At 50.6% G+C, this 12,352-nt stretch overlaps 1 protein-coding gene across 5 annotated transcripts in view; it reads left to right on the top strand.

Annotated features, from left to right (window-relative positions):
- Positions 1-12,352, top strand: part of Nlgn4x (neuroligin 4 X-linked) — a 301,913-nt gene that overhangs the window by 276,243 nt on the left and 13,318 nt on the right. For all 5 annotated transcript variants that reach the window (XM_047537041.1, XM_047537037.1, XM_047537040.1 and 2 more), the window contains one exon: positions 11,824-12,009. In XM_047537041.1, coding sequence (XP_047392997.1) covers positions 11,824-12,009 — 186 coding nt within the window. The remainder of the gene's footprint in view (positions 1-11,823; positions 12,010-12,352) is intronic.

The raw sequence follows: 12,352 nt of genomic DNA, 5'->3' as shown, positions 1-12,352 counted from the left end.
CATTTCAAAAAGCTATTAGAGAGGGTTTCTCTTTGCTGTTTGTTTTTTGTTTTGTTTTTTGCTTTGTTGTTGTTGTTGTTATTGTTAAAAGGGCAAATTCAGGTAGATGACAGATACCTATGCATAGATATCTTTGTGTGATTTTTAAACACAGTTTGGCCCCAATTAAAGACCACTTGCGGCAGCCCAAGAAGACAACACCCAGTACATTTAATTTCCCCAAGCAACTGAGGATGTGGGGACTCATGTGCAGCCCAAATCTGACTTCACGATTTCTGGCAGATGAAGCAAGAGAGAGAAGGAGGGACAAAGGCATTTGGTTGTGGGATTTTTCTTTCTGAGAATAGAAAACCTTCTTCTTTCCTTCCTGTCTCCTTATGAAGCACACTTCTGGGGTTGGTGACAAACGAGGAGGTGGTCCAGGAAGATGCTGGGTTATTTTCTTGGGTCGTGGCTGGCGGGATCACTCACTATAATGGGCCATCTGAAATGGTCTCCAGGAAGGAAGCCCCTTCCCATTCTGCATGGTGACGGCCTACCCTCTGGAACCCAGAACATTCCACCTTGGCTGGGTTGTGTTTACTCTTCAAAGACCACCAGTTCATGGATGCAAAGGGCTGGAGTCATGCCCTTCCATTACGAATGTAAACAAAAACAGTGATTGTTCATGGTCCCTCAGGGATGGGACCATCCGTGTTTTAGTTAGTGTTTAGTCGCTGTGGCCAAAATACCCATCAGGAGCAACTTAGAGGAGCAAGAGTTGGTTGTGGCTCATGGTTTCAGAAGTTCAGTCCATGGTGGCTGAATCCATGGCTCTGGCCCAAGGTGAGGCAGAACAAAATGGCGGAAGGGCCTGGAGGAGGAGAGCAGCTCAGGACGTGGCACCAGGAAGCAGAGAGAGCTCTGCTCACCAGGGACCAGATAAAAACCCCATGGAGCCAGGGACAGGATATAATCCCCAAGGAGCCAGGGACAGGATATAGTCCCCATGGAGCCAGGGACAGGATATAGTCCCCAAGGAGCCGGGGACAGGACATAGTCCCCAAGGAGCCAGGGACAGGATATAGTCCCAAGGAGCCAGGGACAGGATATAGTCCCCAAGAAGTCAGGGACAGGATACAGTCCCCATGGAGCCAGGGACAGGATATAGTCCCCAAGGAGCCAGGGACAGGATATAGTCCCAAGGAGCCAGGGACAGGATATAGTCCCCAAGAAGTCAGGGACAGGATACAGTCCCCAAGGAGCCAGGGACAGGACATAGTCCCCAGGGAGCCAGGGACAGGACATAGTCCCCAGGGAGCCAGGGACAGGATATAGTCCCCAAGGAGCCAGGGACAGGACATAGTCCCCAAGGAGCCGGGGACAGAATATAGTCCCCAGAGAACCGGGGACAGGATATAGTCCCCAAGGAGCCAGGGACAGGATATAGTCCCCAAGGAGCCGGGGACAGGATATAGTCCCCAAGGAGCCAGGGACAGGATATAGTCCCCAAGGCATGTCCTCAGTGACCCAGCTCCTCCAGCCACACCCCACCTGCCCACAGTCGCCACGCAGTTAGTCCATTCCAGTGGATTAATCCACCGATTAGGTCTCGCCTCTCATGATCTAATCATTACACCTTAGACTTAGGAAAAGATTCTTTTTGCTCCTGGTGTCAGAGGCTCAGTCCATGGTGGGCGACTCCACAGCTCTGGACCCAAGTTGAGGCAGAACATCATGGCGGCCGGGCCTGGAGGAGGAGAGCTCCTGCCCAGACAGCAGCCAAGAAGTAGAAAGGTCGGGGAAGGAGCTCAGGAAAGATGTGCCCGTCCAGAGTGGCTCCCAGTGCCTCCTCCTCCATCCCTCAGTGACCAGCCAGCAGGTCCCTTTGAACTTTGATGGACTGATGAGGTTGCAGCTGTTGCGATCCAATCGTCCCCCCTCCAAAGCCTCCTGCTCGGAGACAGGTGTCCCGAGGGGACTCCTCATTCCCAGGCAGTGAAGCCCACGCCCGCAAGATTCCCCTGCGAATTCAAGGTTGTGCAGACGGACCTCGATCCGGTGGCCGCAGGGACCCAGCTCTCCTCAGCCCTCCGCACCCTGAAGGACGGGAGAGGGTCTCCTCGATTTGGACCCAGTGAACACCGTCCAGGATCCATCCTTCAGATTTCTCTTCAGGAAATAAATGACCCTCTGTCTCTCTCACACACACACACACACACGCACGCACACTCTCTCTTCGTCTCTCCGTCTCTCATTCATTTCCAGCGCAGCCGAGTGAGACGGTGGTAAACAGGAGAGCGTCCTAAGATTTAGCATCCGGGAAGGGGACAACGGAACCATTTTCTTTACAATCTCTATTTTAAGCTCCTCCTCACCTTGACTATGGTGTTTGGTGACCTTGGGACTCGCCATGGATGAAAAATGAGACCAGATTGTACTGCTGTGCTTTGGGAAGAGAAAATGCAGTGTAAATATATGCATGTTTTTTAACCAGACGATCTCTCAACCTTGGCGCCTTCCACAGGCGTTTGTTATGTGCAAAAACACCGGGCTAACGTGTCCCTCTTGAGACGTGGTGGTTGGATCTGGAGCTCAAGTTAGTGTACATAGGAACATGTTGGCCACTTACTTTCTTTTAAAAAATATTTTAAATGAGCACCTAGTAATTGCTCATATGCACGGTGTGCAGTGGGCTACTTTGATATATCTGTACAATGACCATTGCTCTATTGACCTCCCAAGCCCTTCATAAGTATTTTGCTGCACATGATAATAGCAACTCCAATTTTATGGGGTTTTGCAATCCACGGAGTCCTTGGATACCTATCATCTCATTCAAAGTCCTGCCCAGAAGGAACTTTGCTGACTTGACCTTGCTGCTCAGTGGAACCCAGTAAGACCCAGGAGTGCAGAGTGGAAGGGAATCTGGAATCGGCCAGTTGGACAACTATTTAACCAGGATAAAGATGAAGAAGGCATGTCTCCATCTCCCAAGGATATTTCCCCAGTTTAAGCAACTTGGATAGAACCAACACGCTCGGAGTGAGACTCTTCAGAAACAGCTCCAAACCTGACGTGAAACAAAAACCCTTAGCATACAGACCAAGGAGAAAGACAGAGTCCTCACAACCTCGAGAAGCAAACAGGAGACGTCTTTGTCAGAAATGAGACACCGTTAAGACCCATGAGATCCTGCAACACGGACAATCAGAGAAATGAGAGATGACCCTCCATTTATGTCTGATCTGTCAAAATGCATCCATGCCTTCTGCTGTCAGGTGCAACTCATTAGAACAAATTTTAAAATTTTTAAAAAGAATCAGGACGAACCAACCTCAAATCGAGAGAGAGAACCTTTGCGACTCTTTTTAATGCAGCAGAATATCTGACGATCTCTTGCCACTCCATGCTCCCCGAGGAGGTAGAGAAGCTGTGGTCCTTGCAACAATCACCCGTCTTGTGTCCCCATCTACTTTATGTGGTGGAGGGATTTTTGCATGTGCAACTGAGATTAGGGCGCTGAGATGGGAAGACCATCCTTAAATATGTGGTGGTCTCCAGGTTATAAACTCTTTGCACAAAGGACACCGGATGGTCAGAGCCAGAGAAGATCCGAGGCACTTCTAGAAGGTACCCTTTGCACCTGAGCATGTTGGATGTGACCTCTCTTACCTTGCAATAGATCAGAGCAGCATATCTGAGCAAGACAAGGTGTTTTTTTAAAATGATTTTTGAGTCATTGTACACAAATGGCACAACTTTTAGTTCCTCTGATTGTACAAAATGTAGATTCACACCATGTGTGTGATCATGCATGTACACAGGGTAACCATGTCTGTCTCAGTTCAGCATCTTTCCTACCTCTGTCCCGTCCCCCTCTCATTTCCCTCTACAGAATCCAAAGTTCCTCCGTTCTTCCCTTACCCCCTCCACCCCCCGTTATGTATCATCATCCACTTATCAGAGAAAACATTCAGCCTTTGTTTATTGGGGACTGGCTTATTTCACTTAGCATGATATTCTCCAGCTCCATGCATTTACCTGCAAATGCCATCATTTTATTCTTCTTCACGGCTGAGTAATATTCCATTGAGTCTACGTACCACAGTTTCTTTATTCATTCATGTGTTGAAGGGCACCTAGATTGGTTCCACAGTCTAGCTACTATGAATTGAGTTGGCCACATCAATGTTTACAGCAGTTCAATTCATAACAGCTAGATTGTGGAAGACAATGTGTTTTCGATGTGCACCCTGTTAAAGGACTCATGAGGATGATATCATTGTGATACAAGGTTCCCAAAGTCATTTCTTGCATACATTTTACAATATCCTGCATTGTATGAAGATCCAAAAACATGACTTTCTTTTTAAAAATTCTTTTAATTCAAATTTGTTGTACATGATGGCTTCCTTTTATTTAAAAAAAAAAAATTGGCATCAAAAACGTGTTTTTTTTTTTTAAATTTTTTGCAATACTGGAGATTGGACCCACTGAATTGCACCCCCAGTACTTTTTAAATTCTTTTTAAATTTTATTTTGAGGCAGGTTCTCACTAAGTGGCTTAGGGCTTCACTACATTGTCCAGGCTGGCCTTGAACTTTGGGATCCTCCTGCCTCAGCCTCCTGCGTCACTAGGATTACCAGGGTGCAAATCACACCTCACTTATGTCTTCTTCGATGCATAGCATTTGATGGTGAAAAACACGAATTCAGTTCAAATAACTGTTAAATTTTTCTAATAAAAAACAAAGTGAAGCACAGATGTAAAAAATTTATAAAACTTCTGGACATTTTACAACTGTGTAGGTAAATCCACTGGGTGATCTCTTTCCTGAGGCTAACACCTTGCTGAAGGGCAGGGGACCCTTCAAAAATCACCCCACGTTACCCACGGGACAGGCGAGAACCTGCTGTTTTTTGCTCTCGTTTGGCCTTAGCTTTTCAAGCGAGCGCTCCCTGCGCTGACTGAATAAAGAGATGACGCATTATCGTCCTGCAAAATTTATTCTCTCACGACGTGCATGCTTCCATGTGGAGGGGAGAACTTTCCCATCTCCGTAACCTGAAGCTCACGGTCTTCCTAGGCCGCTCTGTGTTTCCTTTGGACATGGTGCACAGCTTGGAAGAGCTGTGCCTACTATGTGCAGGGGAATAAACCACCAAGGGGGCAGGAAGCAGATTTCCAGTGTGCAGAAAGCAGTCTGTCCAGGGACCATTTCTGAGCCTGCTCTATACCAGGTACCCAGCCATGTGCTGCGCACGGTTCCGTTTAGTCCTCCAGGTGGGAATGTCACATGGGTACCATCAGGTCCCCCCGGCTCACACCCGGGAACCGAGGAGCTTTGGGATCTGAAGTAAGAGGCCCAGGCTTTACAACGGATTCAAGACAAAGGGGTTGCCATGTGAATCCAGAGCCAGGGATGACCCTGATATTGCTGTTCCCGCAAAGAACCTTGACCTGAAAGGGATGCAAAGGGAATTTCTGAGAAGCAGCTGCCCAGGTAGAAAACAGGAGGTAACCAGGTCATGCTGTGTCCTGCGAGGCACAGGTGCATCCTGGAGGGAGGCGACAGGAAGGGGAAGACCATGTTGTCAAGGGAATCTGCAGACGCCCGGGTTGCGCCAGGTGCATCCTGGAGGGAGGACGTGCATCTAAAAGGCAGGAGGGTGTAGAAATGCAACCTAGAAATGCCTAAAGGGGAAACGGCGGGGTGTAAGGTAAAGAGCACAAGGATTCGTCAGGTGGACATCTGCACCTGGAGATGTGAGATGCCGCCCCACAGACTGACCCGGGAGTCCCAGGAAGGTCCGAGTCCACAGCCTGCTGGCTCCAGGCGTGTGGGAGACAGAGACGGAGAGACGCCGATGGTGAGCGCGAACACACGCTGCGCTGCAGCTCAGGTGCAAAGCGCTTTCCACACGCAGGAAGACCTGGGTTCCATCCCCAGCAACCACCCAATCCGTCAATGAATGCGTAAAAGGAGGAGATAAAAACCATGCACCCAATCAAACACGCAGCTACGGTGGTCAGCATGCGCGCTCTGGTTTCTTCCCAGATCCCACGCTCTGCCCGCCCCTTATGTCCCCTTGACAGAGCGCGTGGCCTGGCCCGCAGCAGGCCCGGGCGGGCTCCCCAGCCACACAAGCAAACCGCATCCGATTGCAGAGCCGCGGAATCCACTCCGGGAACCTCCTCCGCGTGGACTTTGGCTGGGCTGAGGTTTCTGGCTTTGGAAACCACGGTCCAGGACAACTGCAGGTGCGGGGGCCGCGGTTGCAGGTTGGAACGATGATTTTGCAGATGCATCCGCAGAGGGGCGGCGGCTAGGTCTCGGGGTCAGGGTTCCTGCGCCCCCCCCCCCCCGGGACTGGCTGGTCCGCTGGCACCAGGTGACACAGGGTCAGACCTCCCGCCTGCAAACTGGGAACCGCGGGGCGTGGCCCTGACTGCGCAGCCCGTGGACAGCACAGCGGCGGCTGTTAGCTCAGGCGCCCAGACGCAGGATCCCAAAAGGAGCAAGACCCGGGAGCAAGATCCAAGGACACCAGAGGCCCGTCACCGGCCAGCGGAAGGCCAGCCTCCTGCAAATCTGCAGAAATGGGAGAGGATCAGGTTTTTGAATTTAAAACCGCCCAGAGTGGGCACAGAGGGATTTGTTACTAGACCAGCACGAAATTCCAGCACCACGAAGCCCGGACGTCGATCATCTTCCGACGTTTGACAGGCGCTCTGCCAAACAAATCGCGCCGCTTAGTTTGGATGTTGCTTTGAAAAAAAAAATCAAGGATCTCAGATTCACTCTGTTGGCATTGGAAATGGGTTTTGGCCGGGTGCCCTCGTTTACTCGCAGAGAAGGAAGGACAGTGTTATTTCTTTTGTAACTAAAACGAGGAGAAAAACAACTAAAAATAGAGGCGCCCTTCCAATGAGTCGGACTCAGCGCGATGGAATGAGATGGATGTCTTCCCTTCCACTCCGTCTCAGCCCCACTAACAACGTCATGAAATCCTCAAGGAGTCTGCTCACAAAATTTGTGTGTAATAAATGGACTCAAAAGTGAGTTCCTGTAAACATCCCGAAGAATTTAAGTTTATATTAGTTTGTGATTTTTTTTTGTTGTTGTTTATATCCCTACCTTGAATTCTTTTTAATTCTTAGCACACAGATTTCTTTCTGGCCTGATTTCTGTGATTTTTTTCTCTTTTTTTCTCTGAAGAATTATTATTTAAATCCTTTGGTTTGAGCTGGGTGCAGTGGTGCCTACCTATCATCACAGTGCCTCAGGAGGCTGAGGTAAGAGGATTGCAAGATGGAGGCCAGCCTCAGCAAAATAGCAAGGACCTAAGCCACTGTCTCAATATGAAAAATAAAAAGGGCTGGGGATGTTGCTCAGTGGTAAAGAGTCTCTAGGTTCAATCCCCAGAGTAGCAGAGGCTGGCCTTGGATTTGAGATCCTCCTTCCTCAGCCTCCCGAGTCTCTGGGATTACAGGAACATGCCACCATGCCTGGCTCCCTGCATGTATTTTTACTGCGGCTCTTCCTGTTCCCCCAGGACTCTGGGAGAATCTTGGCCTCAGAGCAGCCATTAACATATATTAGTCCCCAGCGTGTCTTCTGGATCTTTCCTTCCTGTCCAGTTCTTAGGGGCAAAGCTCCTGATTGACAAGCATCCTTTCAGAGAGAGAAACATCTGGAAAGCCAAGTATTTCTGCCACTGAAATGCTTAGAGAGGGGGGAGCACAGAGTTCCCTCCATGGAAGGAGCTGCTTGATTCATATATATTGCAGCCATGGATGTTTTTAAAATCACCCTGCCGTTACAGAAAAGGCGGGCCAGGGCAGCTCAGGAAGACCCCTCCCTATCCGCTCCGCCTCCCGACACCCCAGCCACCAGCTGGCCCAGGGACAGACCTCATGCCCCGAATCCCAAGCTGTGGGCGAACAGCACCCTCTGCCCTCAACCCTGAATTGCAGGGTGAGAGAGAAAGAGAGGGAGAAGGAAAAGAAAAAATGATAGACAACCGATGGACATGGGCGGCGAGACCCGAGGTCCAGCAGTGGATCGTGTCCACGGCCCCCGGTGCTGACCCCACGGGCTTTCCGTTCCCAGGAGCCACTGGCCGGCAGCCCTGCCTGGCCTCCGAGGACAGCCCACGGCCCCTTCCTCACCAACCGCCTGCTCCCTGCAGGAGAGACGCAGCCTGAAATCATGTCCCAGAGGAACCCAGTGACCCTGAAGGGGACGCTGTGACCCCGACACAGACCAGGTCCCAGGGCTCAGGGAGACCAGGGTCCTTCCTCCACCATAGAACCTGCAGGAACAGGTGCCAGTGAGAGCCAGCAGCCTGGGCAGGGTGACCCAGAGTGGCCATGGCCGTGGGGACTGGACAGTCTGAGGTCACCCTGCTGTCCGTCAAAAGCCAGGAGGCGGACCTGGGCGGGACTCTCTGGAAACTTCCCTGGGACCCCATAAAACTGGACGCAGGAGAGGTCTGCTGTCCCCTCCTCTCTGAGAGGACCCCTCTGTCCCTTGAGAGTGTCCCCTTCCCCTTTCCATCCCTTCAGTCAGCTCCTGCCTGTCACTCTGAGTGACAGATCCAACATCCTCCTGACTGGGTCGCAGGAATCAGGGTTGGGGGGGTCTTCATGCTGCCTCAGTCTCCTAGACACCCCCGCTCTGTAACCAGAAGAAAACCCATAATAGGTGGCTGGGGGGAGACTGCCCTTCCGCACCCGGTTGAACTGAAGGGACTTGGGGTTGCGGCTGTGTTGGAAGAACCCAGTTTCCAAGGCTGGGCCTCCTCCTGAGCCTCCCGTCGGGGAGGCCGTGCACGTTTCTGCTCAGAGGCGGGGGGAGCTCCTGCTGGGTGGAGTCTGGACTCTCCTTTGGGGGCGGGGCTTGCGAATTCTCTGCAGAAAGGACATTAGCGTCAGGTCGCCCTGGGGAGGGAGGTGTTCAGGGAAGACCTTGGGGATAGACTAGAGCTGCCAGAAGATCGCACCCCTTCCCTGCAGCGCGGATAAACAGGGCCACGTCCTGTGATCCCAGCACCTCAGGCAGCGTGAGCAACCGTCCCCACCCAACCCGGCAGGACGGCCGCCTTTGTGGGTCGCCCAAGCAAAGCCCGGTTCAGGTTTTCCAGCAAGAGTGGGAAGCTTCCGTGACGGTGCCGGGACAAGACGGAGCAATTCCCCGGCCAGAAACAGGGGTTCAGGATTGCTCGTTAGAGAAGGGGCGAGGCTGAGCCAGGGGCGAGGCTGAGACCGGCCCCAGCCTTCCCTGGGATCCCAGATCCGTGGGCATGTCAGAGGAAATTGCCTCCCTTGGAAGTGGCTGGCGCGCAGACCTTGGCGGGCATTCCCCTCCGTCTGGCTCTGGAGGTAGCTCAATGCTGCTGCGTCGTCCTCAGGTTTGGGGTGTTGCCTGTGATCAGAGAACGCAAACCACCCTGCTGCTCCATTCTTTGCAGCCAATACTCTCCTTCCTGAGCCTCCTCCTGGCCCAGAGAGTGAGCTTCCTTTCGGGGGCTCAGGAAAACCCGGGGGGAGGAGGACTAGGTGGTGCCCTGGTGGTGACTATCTTGCCTGGCATGCACAGCGCCTCCTGCTGGACGGGCCGTGTTTTGCAGGTTTAGAAACTCTCCTGGAAGGTTTGCAGCTCTGAGTGGTAACCTGGCCCGAGAGAGTTGGTTTCCACAGAAGTTAAGTCATCCGGGGACTCAGATCTGTCTTCAATGGGACAGGTGACCCTGACTACGAGTTGGGGTGCTGGGTCTTGAAAGAAATGGAACAGAAGAGGTCAATGTTGTGGACTCTGTCAGAGAGATGCAAATAAGATCATTAAAACCATACAAATCATAAACCACAAAACCTGCACCCGGGCCCGCCCTTCCTTCTTCCGATTCTTTCATTTCGGAAAGCGTACACAGGACCGATGTGGATTGAATTTGGTGCTACTAATTAAATGTGCAGGATGCCTTAGGAATAAAAGAGGCATAATTTTGATTCTGCTTTGGGAAGAGTGTATCCTGCCTTGAAATGACCTGAGTTCACCAGAGGAAAGCCATTTTTCCAGGTCGAATTATGTTACATGGTCAAGAAAGGGGGAAGGAGAGAGAAAAACAGATCACTTTGCTGTGATAGATGCCAAAGCTGCCTGGATTATAGCTTCCAGGGGGGAATTGATAACGTGATCCTCTTTGGCAAACTTTGGGACTATCATCTTCGAGAATTCTCCTCGATTAAAAATCAAGATCACCAGTTCCTGATATTTGAGGGACAGCTGGGGAGATCTGGATATTGGTTCAGGCTGTTGAGTGTGATACCAGCAATAGAATTTTTTTTTTTTTTTGGTATTTATCTGTAATATTTTTGCATATAGACAGAGAGTGATAGAGAGCTTGCCTAACATGCCCCAGGCCCTGGATCTCATCCCCTGCACAACAAGAAGGGAAATAAAAAGAGAGGAAGAAAGGAGACGGAGGAAGGAAGAAATTGTGATTCAAAATGAGCTATGTAAGAGTGTGATCTCATGATGTTTGCAATTATTTTGTGCTTTGTGTGTGTGTGTGTGTGTGTGTGTGTGTGTGTGTGTGTGCTGGGGATTGAATGCAGGACCTGGGGCATGCTAGGCAACTGCTGTACCCCTGAGCTACACCCCAACCTAGGTCCTCTCATTTACAACTTAAGCATTCAATTTTAAATATTACTAAGGCGATGGAAAAGAGGGACCTATGCGGCTTTTGTATACAATGAAATACTTTTTAGTTTTTGTTTTTTTCCTTTACTTTTTAAAATATTTATTTGTTCTCCTTAGTCATACATGACAGTGTACAGCACTCTGAGAACATCGTGCATAAATGGACTCTGACTTCTTTTTCTTCTGGTCGTTCATGATGTACAATCATATATGCACACAGGGTGGTAATCTCGGAATCACTCTACGGTCCTTCCCGCCCCACACCCCTTCCCCTCCCTTCACTCCCCTCTACCTAATCCAAAGTAACTTTATTCTTCCCTGGCCCACCCACCCGGGTTGTGAATTACCATCCACATATCACAGAAAATAAATGGTCTTTGGATCTTTGGAATTGGTTTATTTCACTTAGCTTGATATTCTCTAGCTCAATCCATTTACCAGCAAAGGCCATTGTTTCATTCTTCTTCAAGGCTGAGTAATATTCCATTTTGTCTATACCACGTTTTCTTTATCCATTCATCTGTTGAAGGGCACCTAGGTTGGTTCCATAGTTTAGCTATTGTGAGTTGAGTTGCTATAAACATGGATGTGGCTGCGTCACTGTAGTGTGCTGATTTTAAGTCCTTTGCGTCTAAACCGAGGAGTGGGCTAGCTGGGTCAGATGGTGGCTCCATTCCACGATTTCTGAGGAATCTCCATCCTGCTCAACACTTTTGACCCCATTGCCACGCCCCCACCCCCTCCACCCACGACTACCCACATTCCTTGTTGGAGACATTCCTTTGGAAACCTATTGCCTTTCTTTTTCTTCAAGGAGGATGACAAGGTGCAAAGGAACGGTTCTTGGAATCAAGCCGACGTTGTAAACCCCTTTCTGCTTTCACTTTGCTGTTGTAAATATTTGAGATTAAACCTGCCTGTGCCTTCGCCCCTGATGCAACGCTTTTCTGTTGCGGGAAACACTGACTAGTGTTTATACACGAATGATCTCCCTGCTGCAAAGCATCTTCTCCCAGACTCGGGCCGGCGATCAGAGGCCGAGGAGGACGGAGCCGGGTACCCCCTAAGCCATCTTGGCCAATGGTGCCGGGTGCCAATGTCCCTGGAATTGACGCCGGGCTTCTTGTGTCCCCTGCAGGGTTCTTAAGCACCGGGGACCAGGCAGCCAAAGGCAACTACGGGCTCCTAGATCAGATCCAGGCCCTGCGGTGGATCGAGGAGAACGTGGGGGCCTTCGGTGGAGACCCCAAGAGAGTGACCATCTTCGGCTCAGGGGCCGGAGCCTCCTGCGTGAGCCTGCTGACCTTATCTCACTACTCAGAAGGTAACGGGAGGCGTTCCGGGAGGGGAGAGCAGGCAGATCTGCAGAAGCAGGAAGAAGAGAGTTCCCCGGGTTTCCATCTGAGCGCATATTGGGGACCCCGGAGGCTCTCTGCAAACTCTAAGGGAAAATTCCCAAATTAACATTATCTATTTTCTCTTTTAACTCACTTTAAACAGTGTCTCCCATTTAGCTCCGCAGTGAGCTGTCTCTGCAACAATTGGAACAAAAGACCTTTTTTGGAGACTCTTTTTTTTTTCCACCGTGAATTTATTTCATCCACTTCCAATTCTGTTCACTTTTCGGGCAGACTCGGTAAAATAGCCGTCCTCCGTCTGTGTCTGTG

The sequence above is a fragment of the Sciurus carolinensis genome, chromosome X (assembly GCF_902686445.1).
Source record: "Sciurus carolinensis chromosome X, mSciCar1.2, whole genome shotgun sequence".
Classification (NCBI taxonomy): domain Eukaryota; kingdom Metazoa; phylum Chordata; class Mammalia; order Rodentia; family Sciuridae; genus Sciurus; species Sciurus carolinensis.
This window is presented reverse-complemented; position numbering and strand designations above follow the sequence as displayed.